Genomic DNA, 20,335 nt, shown 5'->3' on the forward strand with positions numbered 1-20,335 from the left:
GTTTCTTTAAGTGTTTTTTTTTTTTTTTTTTTTTTTTTTTTTTAAATAGTGTAGGGGTTGGAGAGACGGCTCAGAGGTTAAGAGCACTGACTGCTCTTCCGGAGGTCCTGAGTTCAATTCCCAGCAACCACATGATGGTTCACAACTATAATAGGATCTGGTGATCTCTTCTGGCATGAAGGCATACACGCAAGCAGAACACTATACTTAATAAAATCTTAAAAAAAATAGTGTGTGCATGCATGTGCATGCCATAACTCATGTGTGGGGTTTAGAGGAGGATAGCTTTCAAGAACTGTCTCCTTTTCTTTCTCTTTTGGGTCCTGGAGATTAAACTCAAGTCACTGGGCTTGGCAGCAAGCCCCTTTACCTGTTGAGCCATTTCATTGGCCCCTAACTGGTTATTTCTTAGAGGAAAGTTATCTTACGCTTTTCACAAATTAAAGCCTTTTTAACTTTTGGAAACTTCATGTAGCCCAAGTTGGTTTCAAACTCACTACATTACAGGAGTGAGTGAACATACCTGCTTTATGCAGTGGGAATGGAACCCAGGACGTGATGCATGCTAGTAGGCACAGTACTAACTGCACCATAGCTCCAGCCTGAATTGAGCCATCTAATCCTGCTGCCATTGCAGGCCACCTCACTACCTGTGCCTCTTTGAGAAGTGAGTGTTAACCTCAGAGGCTGGTTTAACAAGATTTGTCCCTTTGTGAGCCAGATTTGTCTTTGCTAAGGAAGCCAAGTTTTAGGCTTGAACATTAGCAAGTGTTTAATACATGCTATGGCAGTATTGGCTTTTATTTTAATGTCCACATATAAGATGGCATACAGGCAACTTAAAATAACATACACAGTATCAACATATTTATACTTAGAACTTACACAATATATTTACAGACATACAAATATAGGACAATGTTTACAAAACCTTTTACTAATTACATGTGTGTAACATTTCAGAAGTCAAATCTGCTGTAACCGCCTCGCTGCACCGTGTATATACAAGGCTTCTAAAGGAGCAGGTTTTCCTTCATTTCACAACCATCTGAGTCCTCAGTCCTTCACACTCATCAGCACAGCGCACCATTGGCTGCTGCTGACTCGAGGGAGGCAGATTACAGGCTCCTTGATAGCTGCAAGGTGTACTTACAGAGCAGTTGGGGAACCACCCACCGCTCTGCCCTTTCTAGTCTCTTCATCCCTCTAGCGAGTCCCTCAGACCTGCTCATTACAGGAGGAGCCTGGTCCGAGTGCTAGGCAGAGATGCCTCTGCAAGTCTGGAGACCGCTGACATGACATCTCTATAGGTGGCGGGGCAGGGCCAGGCAGGCACTTGGTTTATCCACCATCAGCACTGGTAGGACAGCCATTTCCGGTCAGGGGACTATGATAAGACTAACTTTATCTTACACTGGGGTCTCTAGCAAGATTAAATATAAAAGTGTATTGTTCTCTCCAATTTAGAAACATATATGAAGCCACAAAAGACCAACAGAAAACCTGGTTTGTTATATGCTGACTCAGAACTTTATAACAACCACAGCTAAAACTGTGCAAATGTTTCCTAATGATTAAATCTGAATTAACTTGGTAAGTACAGTAAGGCCTCACATGAAAAACTGAAATATTAAAATGTCCTCTTTCTTTTGAGGTAGGGTCTCACTGGGTAGAGGAGCTCTGCCTCCCGCCCCTCAAAGGCTGGGTAAAGGCATGAGCCTCCCCGCTCTGCAATGCCAGCCTACTCTCCGGAACTCTCAGCTGCTTCAAGTGTTGTGTTATGTAATGTCTTCTGGACTCATTTCTACACAACATTAGAAGCTACAAGTTAGAAATTATGCTGAGGTTTCATGCCGACTAGAAGGAAGCACAGCTGGTGGTGGACAGGCCTTGCTGCTTGCTCCTGTGAGGACCCTGAAGGGCTGGGCAGGAGCCCAGGTGCTCTGTTATACTTACTGTCTCTTGCAGCGTAGCCCAGGCTGGCCCTAAATTCACGAGGCTCCTGCCCTAGCCTCCTGAGTTGCAGGAATGTGCCGCCATACCCGGCTGCTTGGGTAACGTGGCAATGTTCTAATAAACACTTCTCTGCATGAACAAGGGGAAATCATTTTGATTACTCAAAATGATTTTGTTCAAAGTCACTTTTAGAGGAAGGATTTTTTTTTTTTAGGGAAAGGATATCTTTAAAAAATATTTTTACATGTATGAATATTTTACCTTCATGTATGTGTACTGCGTACATGCCTGGTACCTGAGGAAGTCATCAAAGAGTGCTGGGAATTGAACCCTGACTCTCTGCAAGAGGAGCAAGTGCTCTCAGCTGCTTAGGCAGCTCTTCAGCCAGTCTAAGGTAGCCCAGGTGGTGCTGGGGATGGAACATGGTCCAGTTTCGAAGTTATTACTTTTGGATGCTGCACAGGGTAAATACTGTTCTCAAATGCAAGTCTTGGGAAGAAAAACTCTAAGAGTTACTGACTGCAGGGCATACCCTGTGAAACAGCTTTTATGTAATTACCCTACTGGCCACATCAAAGACACAACAACTAACAAGTGTGCAAAACCTAGGGGAAGAAACACACGTGTACTTAAGTTTAACTGAAGACACCTACGTTGTGCTGGAGCCTAGGTCCTTCTGTTGTCTACTCAGAGGAGTAAGGCACAGGCGGTGGATGGGGGAGGGGCTAGACGAGAGACAGGAAGCTGCTCTGAGTGCTTTCTTAAAGCTAAGGAAACTGGCTGTCACCTGCAAGGACTGTAGGAAGTGTGGTTTTCCTTCAGCTCTTTTGGTGTTGTGTTCGGTGTCCCATGAGTCAGGGAGCTGTTACTGCATCTGCCACGCCTGGTTCAGGTGCCCTGGGATCAGCATGCAGGGTTCACTGAAGCAAATGCAAATACTGTTGAGTAGTGCACATTACACTGTACAGCTTAGGACTGTGTGTAGAGTGTCTGTGTTTAGGAAATGGCAGGGTGATGTACAGAACCACCCTCCAAGAAAAGATGGGGTGGGAGCGGGCAGGGCTGTGGAGAGGCCTGGACACTGGTTTTAAATAACCGTTGTACTGTGCAAAATCGAGGGCTTCTCTATTATTTCTGTTCTCTTTGACAGAACTGTCCAAGTCATCATAACATAGCCTTTGATTTGAATGCAGTTGAAAAGTGCAGTAGGGTGGTACCCAAACCACATAACTATGTGTCTTGGCAGAGTCTACTGCCTGAGAGCAACTGCAACGTCTGCTGAAAATGCAGGTTCCCAGGCCACAGCCAAAACCTCTGATGTAAATCTGGATTTCACAAATGCTCCAGGAGAATGAAGCCCAACTGTGGAAACCAGCGAGCTGTAGAACCCGGGGAACTGGAAAGACAGCAGCACACCTGTCTTCCGAGAGACAGAGAGATGCGGTTTCCAAGATCCTGTCTCCGGATGAAAAATGAGCCTGCTCCCCACGAAGAAAGCAGAGCCAGCTTAGGCTTCCATGTTGAGTCCTCAGTAATGAAAGTTCCACTTAAGAAAACCGTGTCTTCATTAAAAACAAAAAATAGCGGAAATAATTTCCCCTAAAATGGAGAGATGAAGCAAACATTCCTGGCAGGAATCATGAAGACAGCGCTTCTAGGAACACACAGGGCTGTCTGAGCAGGCGGTGCCGCAATCGCATCCTCCGGCTCCTTGTTTTGGCTGTGTCAACACCCAGGGCCCTGGGAGTCCTCAGACAGCAGAGAGCTGGGGTGGCTGCTGCTGCTGCTGCTGCTGCTGCTTGGGCGGGGCAAGTTCCAGGAGGGCCTGGACAGTCACGGCAACCTGGCTCAACCCCTTCTCTTCTAAAATGTGCAGAGGCAAACATAATTGCTCCTAAAAGAGGACAACGTAACAAAAAACAAACAGAAAACAGGATGAACATCACAGAACTGAAAGAAACTTCTACCCCGCCCCATAATAATCAAGCGAGATGCGGAAAGTTTTTGGTAAACCCACCCTGCTAAAGGAGGCAGACGCAGATGGTGTCTCACACTCAGGGTCACTTTATTAACACAGTTAAAGGTCTATACAGAACGTTTGGAAAAGTGGAAGACTGACAGGTGACACACATTTACATGGCAGGAGGAAGCCACGCTATCTGACGAAAGATCAGGGCCAACTTACAGAGCACATCAAAGTAGAAAACAGGCCGAGTCACAGCACGGCCCACGAGGAACACAGCGCTACAGAGGACACTCTGGGGAGGAAATCACAGACAGAGGGACGCTTCATGATTTTGTCATGACTCTACCTGCAGGAAGGGAGGGCCCAGGACCGTACCATAGCTCCATTCTGAAAGCCACAACCCTCAGAGTCAAATGGAAGTAAGAAACATTGCTCTACCTTGGGTAATTCATGGTAGGGTAAACCTAAATTAGTTAAAAAAAAAAAATCAGATTTTAAAAAATTGTGTTTTAGCTGGGTGTGCTTGTTCCTAGGACTTAGGAGGCAGAGCTAGACAGGTCTCTGTGAGTTCAAAGTCAGTCAAGGCTACACCGTCAGATCTTGTCTTAAAAATTGGATTTGAAAACAGGGCAGTGGTGCACACATTTAATCCCAGCACTTGGGAAGCAGAAGCAGGTGGATCTTTATGAGTTCGAGGCCAGTCTGGTCTACAGAGCAAATTTTAGGCCTGCCAAGAGTACACAGAGAAACCTTGTCTTGAAAACCAAAACAAAACAGCCAAAAAAATTGTATTTGAAAAAGCAAAGTATTTCATATTGTAAAATTCAGCAGATTAAACAAAGCCAAGGAACTATTATGTAAGCTTACTCACATCTTAATAACTGATCCATAAAAAGACTGTTCTTTTGGGTAAGAAGCTGGATACATCTACTTTGATACTCTTGTAAGAAAAAGGCAAATCTTAGCATAACACTTACTGGCTTTTCTTTTTCTCATCAAAATTATTATTTTTTAATTTTTTTTGAGACAGGATTTCTCTATGTAGTTCTGGCTGTCTTGGAGCATGCTATGTTGATCAGGCCAGCCTAGAACTCAGAGATCCCTTTCGTCTCTGCCTCCCAAATGCTGGGATTAAACATGTGTACCACCATGCCTGGGTAAAAATTACTTTTTTGCTAATAGTTGAGAGAAGGTCTTGCTGTGTATAGCTCAGGGTGGCCTCAAACTCAAGTTCGAGGGCAATAGGTGTGCTCCCTTATACTCTGTATCACTCGGAATGTTACAAAATGGATTGCAATAAAAATACAGCGAGAGCTGGTCAGTGGTGACACACACCTTTTAAGGGTAGGTAGATCTCTGAGTTTGAGGCCAGCCTGGTCTACAAATCAAGTTCACAGAACAGCCAGGGCTACACAGAGAAACCCTGTCTTAAAAAACTAAAATCAAACCATAACAAGCCAAAACAAACAAACAAACAAAAAACAACCAAACAATAACAACAAAAAAGAGGAAGTCTGTGTGCTGTGGGTGGGGTGTCCCTGCCATCTGCTCAGAGGTGCACAGGCCGAGCACAGCGGTCTCTCACCACTCAGAGGCGGAGCTCACAGACATCAACTTGGCGGATGTTTCCTAGGAACTCACCACTGCTGGTCTAGACCACTCAGCAGCCTCTGCGGTGCTTTTGTCTGTTTTTATTTTAAAGACAAGATCTTGTTATGTGGCCAGCCAAGGCTCCTAATGCTGGGACTGCAGGTGTGTATCAGCACACCTGGCTTTAGGCCTGACCCCGTGTATGTGCGTGTAAAAGGACAAAACTCTACAGAATTCAGACAATAATCGTGAATTCTAGGTGTCTTAAGAAGAAGACAAGTTCGCGACACACCCTGGGAGGCAGGCACTGCTGTAGGGCACCGGGTCTGTCACTGCATTGTTAGTGAGGACAGTTAGGAACGACCCTGCAGACAGAAGTACACGAGGGGAGCGGCAGCCCAGGCTGTTCCTGGCAGTCTCCCTTGAGCTGCCGGTCAGTTTTGTTAATGGAGACACCACTGGTGAGAACTGCAATCGGAATGCAGCAATGCCGTTCTGGGCCCCAGGTCCAGAGACAGATCTACTAAGCATTCCGAGACGGACTGCAGCTTCACTGGATCTGCGGTTCTGATACAATCTCCCCAACAGCCTACAAGTTCACCTACAAAAATGACTCAGTCATTGCTAGCAGTGACATGAACTGCAAACGTCACAGTCTAACAGGATTCCTGCAGTAAATCTGTTATAGGCAGCACATGTGGGAGGCATGGCCGGGTCTCAGATGCAGGCTCTGCTCAGTGTCCACTGTCTTAAATGGATACAATGGTTCAGACAGCAATCTGGAGGACCTCTAGTATCTTTAAACTAAAAATTCAGGCCAAACTAAAATCATAAAGTTTAAGTGCCCCATGCCTTCTAAATGTCCAAATACTGATTAAAAAAAAAAAAAGGGCAAGTTGGGCCTTCTGGGCAGAGAACTAAGTGACAGGGTACTCCAGAGTAGAAAGGACACCAGTAGCGTCATGGTGAGCAGCTGGTGAAAGGGCTCAGACATCTGTCACTTCAAAACTGAAGTGTAGCACAGTATAAAAAGAACGGCAGAGTTCTGCGGCTCAGGACTGCATCAATAAAAACGCCTCAACCCCACCCCCCAATATGAGAAACAAGGCCACAGGGCAGAGGGAAGCAAGTGATGATCTTTCTGTTAGCCATCGTTAGTGCCTACTGTGCAATGCACTGCCCCTCTGGACGTGAAAGAAATGATGTATCTACTCAGGTTAGCACTCTGGAAAAAACATGTTTTTTTCATGTGTCAGTAATTCTGTATGAGAAACAAACCTGCACCAAGCACAGGAAGGAGGTGGAAGGCACGGGCTGCACTGTCAGCTAGAGGGGAAGACCCGGTAATACAGCACACAGAGAGTTAACATCAAAGCACAGTAAAATGCCACAAAACCCAGAAGCTGGACAGACAGAGAGACAATGCTGGAGTCTTCTGCATGTGCCCCGAGAGAAAGCAGGGTTTCGACAGTTCTTTTAACGCTGAGGTTTAGCTGAAGGATGTCGGAAGGGGAACAGAGATTGTCCTGTCCGAATGTGAGCAGGAAAGGAAAACAGAAAAACACAGTCAGTGGGGCAGAATGCAGACAAGTACAGAACTCAGTATTCATGTCAGGCATGATCAGACACACACCCTGCGGCATCTTAGTGTAGGGAAGGAAATGCTGAGGGACAAATCTGTGGGCTCATCTATGCACACAGACTTTTCTACTGAGCAGCAAAATAGAGTGTGCTTGTTGGTGGCTAGCCATGAGCAGTAAGGGACCAATGGACAGAGCGGGCTTGTGGTTCAGGGTGGCGTGAAGCTTGAGAGCAGGAGGGCCTCCTCTCCATTCCCAGCCGTCCTTACTGAGGGATGCTGACTAGAGCAGGGCGGTCACCGAACAGGCAACTGCTGACTCCAAGCCTGAGGCCAGCCTTGTAATGAGGAGGTTCACTAGGGAAGTCCTGTGTACTGACTTACTCCATCAGATGAAGCCCACCATCCCTACATGGCTCACTGCTACACACAACAGAAATGCAGAGAGCTTCTAAAGTCACCATTGGTAAAGTATTAGTGGATTCAAACTGAAAATAGTCTTTAACATGCACAATAATTCTAGAATATAAGATAGTAGATTCAAACACAAGTTTTTAAAAAATAAAACATTTAATAAAAGCACAAGAGTAAAAGTGACTATTCAGACACTTCCCTTCTTGAGGCTTCTTTCATATTCTGAGCGTGAGCTGGGGATGGACCCCAGGTAAGGACTCTACCATTGCTATCTTCCCAGGCAATTCTCCGTCATAATTTGACTATCCCTTGTCTCTGACTTTCTTTTGTCTGAAACAGGGTCTCACGCTGCCCAGCCTTGTCTCTGACACTACATAGCTGAGGGTGACTCCCTACCCTACTCCACCATTTTCCAAGTGAAGGGGAACGGGGGTACTGTCCCACGGTGTCCTCACAGCTCATCCTGAGAAGGGACAACAGTGACACGTATTTTACACCTGGGCACTGAGGCGGACACCCTTAACTACTAAGTTCCCTGTTTTCCAGTCTAGCAAGGGCCAGAAGGAGGCGAGAACAAAGCGAGGCGAGAACAAAGCAAGACTGAGAATCCTTCATTCTGTCCAGAAAAATGACTAATTTTCAAGAGAAATAGCAGCAAAACTAGAACTCATCTAAAACTGGTAGGGAAGTGGGTGGAAGGCAGAAGGGGACGGAAGAAGTGGTTTGTGTGGATGTCCACTTCCTCCTTCTGGGAAGGAGCTGCAGGTGTGTTGTGGACTCCAGGCTAACCACCTTGGGAAAAGGTCAGTTTTAAAGTGTACTTTTTCTGTCTTTCTAACTGCCTTCAAATAGCTCAGCTCAGGTAGAAGGGGCAGCTGAGCTGTAATGAACACTTGTAAGCCCTGCTTGGAAAATGCTGACTTAAATGCATGCTGTAAAGCACATAGTTTTTCTATTTTGCTGACCAAGGGCAGTAGCATTCTGAAAAAGTTCCAGGTTCCAATATTTACACCCAAGACAAGATGGCTCTGTAGGGCCTGGCAGGCAGCTCTGATATCCAGAAATGGTGCCGAGGAGGATCTTGGCAAGCACGGGCATGGGCAGTCAGCACGCTCCTGCTTTCTGAGCTTCCCATTTTCTGTACCAATGCATGAAACACTCCAGTGCAGTGCACAGGGTGTGGACTCGAGCAGGCAGCAGGGATGCTGACGTCAGACAAGAAACCTGAGTGTTAATGTGCGCATATGGGCATCAGGACTCTCACTGTGGAGAAAATACATGCCAGTCCCCTAGAATAGGTGGTAAATGGTAAAATGGTTTCATAAGCTTTTATAAGATGATATAAAAATAAAAAATTCTAGTTGAATTTGTCCATAAGAATAAAATATGTCTTACTTGATTTTAGAAAAGGAAAAAAAAAAAACCCGAACCCATAACAGCAGAAAATAACAGAATGATCTTTCCAGTAATGCTGAAGAACAGGTGTGGAATCCATGCTGGCTAATGAAGATGCAGGTGGGAACTGGCTTTTTTTTCTACTCTGGAATATGTGAAGCTGGAGTGAAGGATGCTCACTGCATACATGATGCTGTGACCTCTTGGCTCTTGATCAGCTAGCGCAGGACAGTGAACTGGGTGAAAAACATCACTGGGATAAATGGGGCTTAACTTAGAGTAAAGCTGGCGTTTCTGATGAGCCAATCCTGAGTTTCCAACAGTTAATTAAGCAGCTGACAGAAAGGCTGGTGTTTTCTCTCTGCTGACTAGACAAAACTAAGGCTTAGAGACAGGAGGTGTGGCTCAGTGGAAGAGCGCAGGAGGCACAGCTTCCATCTCGAGCAAGAAAGAAAAGAAAAACTGCCAACCACGCCACACCAAGCTGCTAATTTCTTTACACTGTTGCTAAGCACAGTGAATACCACAATTCCAGCCCTGGAGGCTGAGGTAGGAGGCAGGTCTGAGCCCCAGGGCTCTAAGACCATCCTGAGAGTGAAGTGGTAAAAAGCCTACTTCCACATCATCCAACTCCATGCAGCCCTCAGGAGTAAAGCAGGCTTTAACTACTCTTCAAAAGGGGCACCAGCTGGGCGGTGGCGGCACACGCCTTGAATCCCAGCACTTGGGAGGCAGAGGCAGGCAGATCTCTGCGAGTCTGAGGCCAGCCTGGTCTACAGAATGAGTTCCAGGACTGCTAGGACAGTTATACAGAGAAAACCAAAAAAAAAAAAAAAAAAAAAAAAAAAAAAACCAAAACGAAAGGGGGGGTGTCACTGAACACAGTAAACATTTCTTATTAGATCTATCAAGTTTATCAAGTTTAACTATAGTACTATCAATGGCAAGAAATATAATAGACCAGTGTTTTCTAGCGCTGTGATCATTTAATAGTTTCTCATGTTATTGTGATCCCAACCATAAAATTATTTTCATTGCTACTTCATGACTGTAATATGCTAGTGTTATGGATCATAATGTAATATCTGTGTTTTCAATGGTCGTAGGTGGCCCCTGTGAAAGGGTTGTTCAACCCCCAAAGTAGTCTCCACCCGCAGGTTGAGAACCATTGCCATAGAGGCGCGAGCTCACAGGTGGTCGTCACTGTGCTAACGGCCAAAGGATTGCAGCCTAGTGGAAGAATCTTTACTTAGCTAACAGGACTATTGTTTGGCTCACTCGGTTTGTACAGCTGTACTATTTGCATATTTGATGCTAGCATCTAAGAAATTTGGGTGAGGACTACGTAAGAACTCTGTTATTGTTGTAACATTTTGTGAAGTCTTAAAATTATTTAATGAATACATATATTTAAGATGTATTAAAATCAAGTATTAAAAAACTGAAGCCAACAAAAGAATTCCCAATCTGAATGATACTTGTGTGAAAATATTCTGTTATGTGTAGCTGTACAAAGGTCAGACAGCTAGTGGGGATGTTTAAGAAAATAAAACAAATGTTTTCAATTTATTAGTTATAATACAATTACTTAAATCAATATTTAACAGTCTCTTTAAATATCCTTGGAAATGAGGAAACATGAAAGAATATTGCTGGAGAGAACACTGACAGAGCTCTGTAATAACACATTATGTTAGCAGTGATCAGCTTAGTTCACCGCTAGTCCTGGTAAGAACAATCACACACACACACACACACACACACACACACACACACACACACACACGCTCGCGCAAACACACGTTACCTGGGGTACACCGATTTTTCTGCAAGCTTCCAGGAAGTTCTCCACATTTCGCCTGCATTTTGCCATTGTTAATTTAGGCTGCAGTGAGACAACAAAGGGGGGAAACAGTGTTATCAACAAAGGTCAAAGGGCACACAGCTTTAAAACTACTCTTGCTGGTTGTCATAAACTTACTGCTGCACACGCTGGGGCTCAGCAAACTTCCCCCTAAAAGCTCAGATACTGATGCTAATCTCAGGAGCCACAGAGCCGCCATCACTGCTCAGCTCTGCCAGCATGGAAGCAGCCACAGGAGACGGAGAGTGTGGCTGCAGCCAATAAAAGGCTGCGTACAGGAACCGGTGCTGGCCTCTGAGAGGAGTCTGCCACCGTCCAACACCTGTTCTTTGCTTTGGTTTAGCAAGGTGAGTGCTAAGAAGATATTTTTTCATATTCAAACAAATACACAAAAGAACATTAGAGAGAGCATCAAGCATGGCCATAATGAGCAGTTCGTTTCTTTTGGGTTATTACTTTTTGAGGCAGTGTCTCACCACACAGCTCCGGCTGGCTTAGAACTTACTGTGTAGATTAATCAGGCTGGCCTCAAACTTACTGATATCCACCTGTCTCAGCCTTCCAAGCGCTGGGACTAAATAAATGCATGTGCTACCATGCCCGGTTCTATTTTAAAATATTATTTTAATTATATAAGTACGAGTGTCTGTCTGCATGTATATCTGTATATTATGTGCATGCAATGACTGCAGAATCCAAAAGAAGGTGTTGAATCTTTGGGAATGGAGTTATGGACAGGTATAAGCTGCCGTGTGGGCATTGGGAATTGAACTTGGTCCTCTGCAAGAACAGCCAGTGCTATTTATTTATTTATTTATTTATTTATTTATTTATTTATTTATTTATTTTTTTGAGACAGGGTTTCTGAGTAGCTTTGGAGCCTGTCCTGGAACTCACTCTATAGATCAGGCTGACCTCAAACTCACAGAGATCCGCCTGCCTCTGCCTCCCAAGTGCTGGGATTAAAGGTATGCACCGCCATCACCACCCAGCTTCAGCCAGTACTCTTAATCCCAGTCCTATCTTTTACGTTTAACAGATTAGACACTTGGGAAATTAAAGAAGTATTAATGAGGGCTACAAAGCTATATTAAAAAGGTAAATGGTTAATGCTGGAAATTTCATTAATTACTAATAAGTGAGCTTAATTTTCTGTAAAGATCTCTAAAGTCTGAAAATAAAGCGGCATTCCATATCCTCTCAAGGTTTTGTTTTTAACCTAGTTATTATGGAACACAATGTAAGAAAAATAGGATTTCATATTCTAAAGTAAGTATTACATATGGAAGCCAGATGCTTGCAGGGACCTACAGATTTTTAAATTAGTAAATTCATGAACACCTGTACCATCTCTAGAAAACAAAAGACTTCACTTGTAAAACCCGAGGTTTTTCAAACATGAAACACAATTCCTTGGCATAAGAAGAAACAAAATAAAAGCAGCGAAAGTATTTTAATTTAGATCAGACAAAGATATTCAGGGCTAGGATTAACTTTGTCATGAAAGATGATAAGAAGACAACCAGTGGATGCACAGAAAGAAACAAATCTCCCAGTTCGGATGGAATGACAGGACTCCAGGGTACGAGAAGGGACCTGGCCTGGTTGGCTTTCTACGGCTGCAGACACACCATAACCACAAGTATCTTGGGGAGGAAGGGGTCTGCTTATTTTACAATTTACAGCCCATCATCAGGGGAAACCAAACAGGAACTCGAGGAGGATGGGAACCTGGAATCGGGGCAGAAACAGAGACCATGAAAGAATTATGTTTACACTGGCTTGCTCTCTGTCTCACACAGCCCACAACCACCTGCCCAGGAACAGCACTGTCTCCAGCAGGCGGGGCCCTAACATCAATCATTAATCAAGAAAACGGAGCACAGACTTGCCTACAGGCCAACGTGGTAGAGGTATTTTCTCAATTGAGGTTCCTCTTCCCAGACGACACTGAGTTGTGTCAGTACACAGAAAGACAAACCAGTGAAGTGCCCTTTCTTGCCAATGCCAAATTCTTAAATGAAGCAAAAAGGTTGGTAGAAGGGGAGGGGGGAGATGGAACATAAACTGTGGAGTCATGATCTCCTGACAGATGGGAGCACAACAAAGGCCTGGGCTTCATCTGCTACTTCACACTGGCACTGGGCTCCGCTGCTGCTGCTTATGCCAGGAAAATAAAGGAGGTGTGCACAGCACAGTGCTGGGGCCGCCTCAGCTCCAGAGAAAGGTAAGCTGGACTGAGGCCAGGGAGAGTTGCTAGGAGGAGGAGCTCCTTGGTAAAGACCCAATTTTCACAGCAACTCTGCAAATAAAGAACACGCATGGTACAGGCAGGGAGTTCAAAGCCAGCCTTGGCTAACTGAGACAAAAACTAGCTGGGTATGGTGGCACATTTTTATCTCAGCACTCAAGAGGGGGAGGCAGTAGATTTCTGTGAGTTTGCAGCCAGATTGGTCTACATAACTACACAGTGAGACCCTGTCTCAAAAAACCAAACTCCCAAATCCAACAGGACAAACTGCTTCCCTTTGGCATATCCGTCTAGGCTAGAAATTCTCTCCACATGCCAGCGGCTCTTTGCCTCAGTGCTGGAAGCAAAGGCAAGGACCATTAGCATTTTTTCTTGTGAAGTGATCGGAACTGGTCAGGACCCGGGTTTGAGTTCAGGAGAGAAGGCTAATAATCAGGAGAAGTAGCCATGAGCACTGTTTTACAAAAGAGGGAAATTTATATTTCTGAAATGTTGTTTACAGAAGGACAGACTGACATAACCTTGCCATAGGAAAAAAAAATCGTGTTTCTGTGCAAAAGCAAGAATTAAAAGTTAATGCTGCTAATTAAAAACTGGTTCAAACACAATTTCCTATAGCTCATATGAAAATGAAGGACTGAGGGAAGGAGACATATGGGAGGACGGGAGAGGAGGGAGGGAGGGAGGGAGAGAAGGAGGGAGAGGGAAAGAGAGAGAGAGAGAGAGAGAGAGAGAGAGAGAGAGAGGGAGGGAGGGAGGGAGGGACGGAGGGAGGGAGGGGGAGAGGAAGAGGGAGAGGGAGAGGGAGAGGGAGAGGGAGAGAGACAGCACGCATGAGCAAGCACTCAGTACATATCCCTCCTCTGGAAAGGCTCATCCGTGAGTGGGATGCAGGCTGCAGCCTCTCCATCCTCACTCCAGACTGCAGGACTCACAGTCTTCTTTTTTTTTTTTTTTTTTTTTTTTTTTTTTGGTTTTTCGAGACAGGGATTCTCTGTAGCTTTGGAGCCTGTCCTGGAACTAGCTCTTGTAGACCAGACTGGCCTCGAACTCACAGAGATCCATCTGCCTCTGCCTCCCGAGTGCTGGGATTAAAGGCGTGCGCCACCGCCGCCCGGCCTCACAGTCTACTCTTAAGAAGCAAATCTTACAGGAACCCGCTACCTTCAAAAGTTTTCCCAAAACTTCAAATGGCACGACATATGATTTTTGGCAGCAGTCTAGCCTCTTTTATTTCTGTAATGCAGTCTACACTGAATAAGAGATCTGAACTGAAAAGAACACGAGATAAATACTTAGTTCTGAATGTTTAAAATGATTCAAACACTTTTCAGGCACTGAAAACTTTATTTTTAAGGCAGGGTCTGATGTAGCATAGGCTGACTTCAAATTTGCTGTGTAGACCAGGATGGCTGTGAGCGCTGATCTTCCTGCCTCTAACTCCTAAATGCTTGGATTACAGGCACGACTCACCAGGCCCAGCTTAAAACTTTTACTGTAACGTTTATTATTGTTGTGTGTACAATCACGCGGTGTATGGGGCATGTGTGCTGCAGCCCTCAAGGAGGTCAGAGGACAACTCTTTAGAGATGGTTCATTCCTTCCCCTTTAATGTCTAGTAGCCAGGCTCGTGTGGCAAGCTCATGTCACCAGCCCAAAACTTGATATTTGTTTTTGCTTTTTAGACAGGGTCTCACTATGCAGCTCTGGCTGGCCTGACTGACTAAGCTGGCCTTGAATACACAAAGATTTACCTGCCTCTGCCTCCCAAGTGCTAGGATTAAAGGTGTACACTACCAGACTTGGCTTAAAATTTTTATTTTTAAAGTTTGTTTTTATTAAACATTTCATTTAAAGTATGGGACCAGAATGATAGGTTTGGTTTACAGTACTCATATGATAGCTCATAGGCACCAGGTGATCTGACACCTCCTTCTAGACTCTGCCGGAAGAGCAGTCATATGTACAGACCCATATTCAGAGAAATAAATATACATGATTTAAAAAATAGAATAAATCCTAGAAAAAGGAAGATGATTAAAAATGTAAAAGGTTAATGTCCAAATTTTAAGGGTTAGCATATTCCCAAGTTAGAAAGGCTGAGTAACTGTCTGAGCATACAGTTTAATTCTTCCACTTAAAACCAAAGAAGAAAAATTAGGCGGTTCAAAAGAGGATAATCCTGGCCAGACCCCCTGATTTTCCACTTTACACAATGGCAGACTTCTTTCCTATGGCCTTGTGCCAGTTTTTGTTTTTAAATGTTTTTTAGATTTATTTTATGTGTTTGAGTGTTTTGCTTATATGTTTACTACTTGTGTGCTTGGTGCCTACAGAAGTCAGAAGAAGACATCAGGTCCCCTAGAACTGGAGTTATGGCTGGTTGTGAAGCACCATGTGGGTGCTGGGAATCCAGCCTCTTGAACCATTCTCCAGGCCCTATACCACTGCTTTCTAAAGGTGACTCTAAATGGTCTTCAAACAGCATGATACTGGGATAAAGTTGATATTTAAAATGTCTGATCAAGTTCATAAGGGATTGGGCTTTCAAGGAGAATGCTTCTTAGTGATGCATTTCCTGATTCCACAAGAGGTAAGGCAGTAAATGAACTCAAAGAAGTCTGGCAGTATTCTGCCAAGAGAGCAGCCAGTCAGTAGACACCAATGGTAAGACTGGCTGTAGCCTGGAGCCAGGGGTAAGGTAAACAAACTTTACCATAAATGAACGGGAAAGGATAAAGGGCTCTTTCTGCATGATTCATCTCCACTACTGCAAACCAGGCTGTAAGCCTCGGTGGCAAGAACCTTTACTTGCTGAGCCATCTTGCTAACATTCCCTAATAAAGTTCTAACAGTGTGCTTCATACTGCGATGCCTGTTGAACAAAAAACAAGCATTTTTAACTTTTCTCCACTATTGACACTAATATAAACCTCTAGCTCCTTGACATATTTTAAAGCCTCTAAAACACAGCCTAGGCTTAACTCTCAGCTCCATCTACTGTCATTTGTACCCACACACTACCCTGTGTGTGATCTTTCTCAACAACTTTACAATTTCTTTATTTAAGTTGCTAGCCGGCCAATCCTTACATATATTTCATAACTGGATTAGTTCAACTTCTCTAGAAGGCTTCTAATTCTCTAGGCAGAGTTAACCAGTCCCCTTTTGGTATCTCAATAGCATACTTCTTAAACACCTCTTACAATACTCAATACATGCTGTAAATGATTGTTTATGTATCTGCTTTTACTGTAGGTTCAAGGTGAGACTGAGAAAGTGGAGGCGGAGCCCTTGGTATCCGCATTGCTAGCTTCCAGCGTGATGACTCCACTGAACTGAAAAGCATCCTATGAATAGCCAGGGCTGCCTGGCACTACAACTTACCACGGCTGGAGATGGGACATGAATGCTTGGGACAGATCGAGGCCGAACATGATTGGCCAAGTGGCAAAGTACAACACCATCAGTTAGAGCTGCTCCAAGATCACAGGGCAGAGATACTTTTAACCGGTACTCAATATGCTGCAAGGACAGGAAATGTCATGTATTAATTGGAGATTGATTACCATATAGGGTATAAAAGCAAGACAATAAAATGTATCAGGTTAGAAATTCAGAAAAAAAAAAAAATTGGACACCATGACATATGCCCGTAATCCCAGCACTTAGGATGTCAGGGGAGCAGAAGAACTATATGAGGTGGGGCGGGGGGGGGGGGGGGGAGGAGGGGGTGGTGGTGGAGAAAAGACAGTGAGTTCCAGGCTGGTCAGGGTCATAACGTAACATCTTATCTCAAAACAAAAACAAAAATAACAACAAAATCAGAATAAAACAAAACGGAATCCAGAAAACACAGAAATAACTTAAGATTCTCTAGTTCCCGTTTTCCTTCTAACTCAGGTCAACAACTTACAGAGACAGAGAGGAGTGTATGCATCGCAGCCAGGTCACAGTGGTACAAAGCATGAAAGTTATGACTTAGGAAACCGCTAAGTCCTGGCATGGTGGTGTGCCTGTGATTCCAGATTATAGAGGCACAGGCAAGAGGACTAAGAGATCAAGGCCAGCCTGAGTGATACAGAGACAACTTGTCTCAACAAACAAAAACATGAAAGCAAACTGGATCCTTGTTCAATTCCAATCCGTCAGCATGTACACAGGATTTGAGAATGTGCACATGCACACGAATTCTCTCTCTTTTAAGAAAGGGTCTCGCTGCGTAGCACAGTCTGGATCTCTAGCTGGTGATCCTGGTACCTCAGATTACTGATGGCTACATGTGTGGACCACCATGCTATACCATGGCTCTTATGCATTATAATTCTTCCTTTGAGACTGCCTTTTAACATGATGAAAAACAGAAATGGGGGGAAAAATGAAAATGAACATGGCTATAAAGTTAGCTTTTAAAATTAAAATTATTCGTCTAATTTTCTCAATAAAAAGTTTAAAGGAATTTTCCTCAATAATAAAATTCTTTCACATTCATCACAAAACACAGCATACAAGGGACACGACTGACTTTATGGTAATGCACAGAAGTGAGCATGTGAACAAAAGGATATGGACTATCGACATGCCACTGCCAAAGGGCAATTCAGAGGTAATGCACACACCTTGCGCAGCTGGTCTATTAACTTCAGCTCCTCTTCTCTCTGTCTCGTCACAGGATCCGCAGGGTCAGGTGCAGAGGACAGAAGGGGTGAGGCCCGCCCTGGAGAACAAGTCAGGTGGAGAGGTCAGCTGCCAGTGCTACATTTGTCTGGCAAGTTTCTTTGCCAATACAGTGTTTACTACTTTCTGGTTGACATTTTTTTTTTTTTTTTTTTTGGTTTTTCGAGACAGGGTTTCTCTTCAGCTTTATAGCCTGTCCTGGAGCTAGCTCTTGTAGACCAGGCTGGTCTCGAACTCACAGAGATCCGCCTGCCTCTGCTTCCTGAGTGCTGGGATTAAAGGCGTGCGCCACCACCGCCCGGCTTCTGGTTGACATTTTAAAAGTATTATCATCTGGGGCTGGGAGAGATGGCTCAGAGGTTAAGAGACTTGCTGATCTTGTAGAGAGGACCCAGTTTCACTCCCAGCACCCATGCTGTGGCTCACAAGCACTTGTAACTCCAGTTCCAGGAGATTCAGTGTCTAATTCTGACCTCCTTGAACATGTGGTGGGCATACACACATGCACATAAAACACCCATACACATAAAGTAAAATAATACATTTTTAAAAGAGAATTGTTATAAGAAAGAAAACAATTACTGAGTAAATCAAAAGGGGTAGTGGGCAGGCTAGTAGCTGTGGTGGTTTGAAAGAAAATGACGCCCTTAGGGAGTGGCACTTTGCGAGGTGTGGCCTTGTTGGAGTCGCTATGGAGTGGGCTCTGAGGTCCCCTATGCTCAAGCTACTCCCAGTGTCACAGTCTACTTCCTATCACCTGCATATCAAATATAGCAGCTCCTTCTTCAGCACCATGTGGACTAAACCTCTACAACTGTAAGCCAGCCCTCAGTAAAATGTTTTCTTTTATAAGAGTTGCTGTGGTCATGGTATCTTTTGACAGCAATAGAAACCCTAACTAATAGTTAAAGTATCACTGTGGTTAGAAATTTCAAATATATAAATATAATGGCATTTTGTCTGAATTACAACCACTTACAAATGTTTTCACTGAAAAAATACAATATATATATTTGTAAAATTACAGGGTTCTAAATAGAGGCCAATAAATGATCTTCACAAAACAAAATGACTAGGTGCAGTGAGTGAGATTTGCCCATCCTTCAAAGCCTCTTGCATGTTTTCTGCCCATCAGAGCCCAAAAGGTACCAGTAGCCTCACCTTAAGGATCACAAATTTACTTTGTCCATTTTTAAGAACTTTCTATAAATTAAACCACGTTGCATGTATTTTTTGCATATGGCTTCTTTTGATCAACACTAAAGATATCTATCAGTACCATACATTTCAGATATATCAGTATTGTTGTATATATCATTTTCATTACTTGCATGACATTTTATCATACAGATGCACCAATGTTCATCACCATTCTCCTTGTGAACATTCAATGTGGCACCATTATAAATAATGTTGCTATGAATGTTTTTATATCTATCTTTTGTTTTACACAAAAGATATTTATCTCTCAAAGTAAAATTGCTGGTAATAGGTATACAATTATTCAATAGTTTGTCAATATGGAAAGACCTGAAAGTTCATAATAAGGGAAGAATGTTCTTTAACAGAAAGAGCATTTTATTTGTTCAATCTGTTTTTTGTTTTGGCTTTTGAGATAGGACTTTGAAATGTAGTCTGGGCTAGCCTTAAAATCAATTCTGCCTCAGCCTCCTAAATGCAGGATTATAGGTATGTACCACCATGCATAGTTGAAACACTATATTTTAAATGGTACTAAGGAAATTTCTAATCCAAACAAAAACCCAATATGCTCCTGACTTAATGTTAGTGAGTTATAGACACCTGCTGAGCTAACTTTTGCCAAGATGATAGCTAGGTGTGCCGTTGAAAGCATGTAAGAGTTCACGTCATTGTGTACAGCCACTCCCCACTCTGCCATGCACTTAAAGTTGCTACCACTCACCTTTATTGGTTTCTGCCCTAACGGCAGCTCGGAAAAGGAAGCTTTCAGGGCGCTGGGGCTGATTTCTCTGGGTAGCAGCAGGAAAAGAATATGCAGGGGAATGATGGACTATATCAGCATGGAAAAGCAAGATGATGTTAAAGGAGATGGGGAGCAACTCAAAGATGATATAAACAAATGTCAAAAATCCGATAAATAGCACAAAAGGAAAATCAAATCAAACATGGCAGTGATATAAAATGATGATTCTATTCATTAGTGAAAAACTCATGTATAAAGTAAAGCTGCTTATTTATTTTAAAAGTTCTGTAATTTTTAGTATATCAACAAATGGAGGCTAAAAGTTAATACACCGAACTTAGTCTCTTGCAAACGTATAGCCCTGCTAATTCCTATTCATTTTCCTTATCAAATGGCCAACTAGTAAAAACAGAAATCCTGGTAAAGAGGGGCTAGGCCTGTGACTTAGTTGGTAGAGTGCTTGCTGCACATTCATAAAGCCCTGGGTTTGATCACTCTGCTCCCCAACACTATGGAAACCAGACAAGGTGGCACAGCCAATGCTCTGGGGATGGAGGTAGAAGCACGAGAATCAGATGGCTCCTCTCTCTCTCTCTCTCTCTCTCTCTCTCTCTCTCTCTCTCTCATACACACACACACGCACACGCACACGCACACGCACACACACACACACAACAATCCTGGTAAAGAATAACTGA

The 20,335-nt window shown here is 43.7% G+C and overlaps 1 protein-coding gene across 6 annotated transcripts in view; it reads right to left on the bottom strand.

Moving 5' to 3' along the window:
- Positions 1-783: 783 nt before the first annotated feature.
- Lrch3 (leucine rich repeats and calponin homology domain containing 3) overlaps positions 784-20,335 on the bottom strand; it is a 97,765-nt gene continuing 78,213 nt past the window's right edge. For 3 of the 6 annotated variants that reach the window (XM_038345286.1, XM_038345287.1, XM_038345285.1), the window contains 5 exons: positions 19,617-19,724; positions 17,635-17,732; positions 16,403-16,540; positions 10,708-10,785; positions 5,397-7,038 (listed from right to left, as the gene is read on the bottom strand). In XM_038345286.1, coding sequence (XP_038201214.1) covers positions 6,835-7,038; positions 10,708-10,785; positions 16,403-16,540; positions 17,635-17,732; positions 19,617-19,724 — 626 coding nt within the window. In that variant the 3' untranslated portion in view covers positions 5,397-6,834. Of the gene's footprint in view, positions 3,851-5,396; positions 7,039-10,707; positions 10,786-16,402; positions 16,541-17,634; positions 17,733-19,616; positions 19,725-20,335 lie in introns of those variants that run through there. The other 3 variants (XM_038345288.1, XM_038345290.1, XM_038345289.1) reach the window with 3 other exon arrangements.

This window comes from Arvicola amphibius, chromosome 10, assembly GCF_903992535.2.
Source record: "Arvicola amphibius chromosome 10, mArvAmp1.2, whole genome shotgun sequence".
In the NCBI taxonomy this organism is placed as follows: Eukaryota; Metazoa; Chordata; class Mammalia; order Rodentia; family Cricetidae; genus Arvicola; species Arvicola amphibius.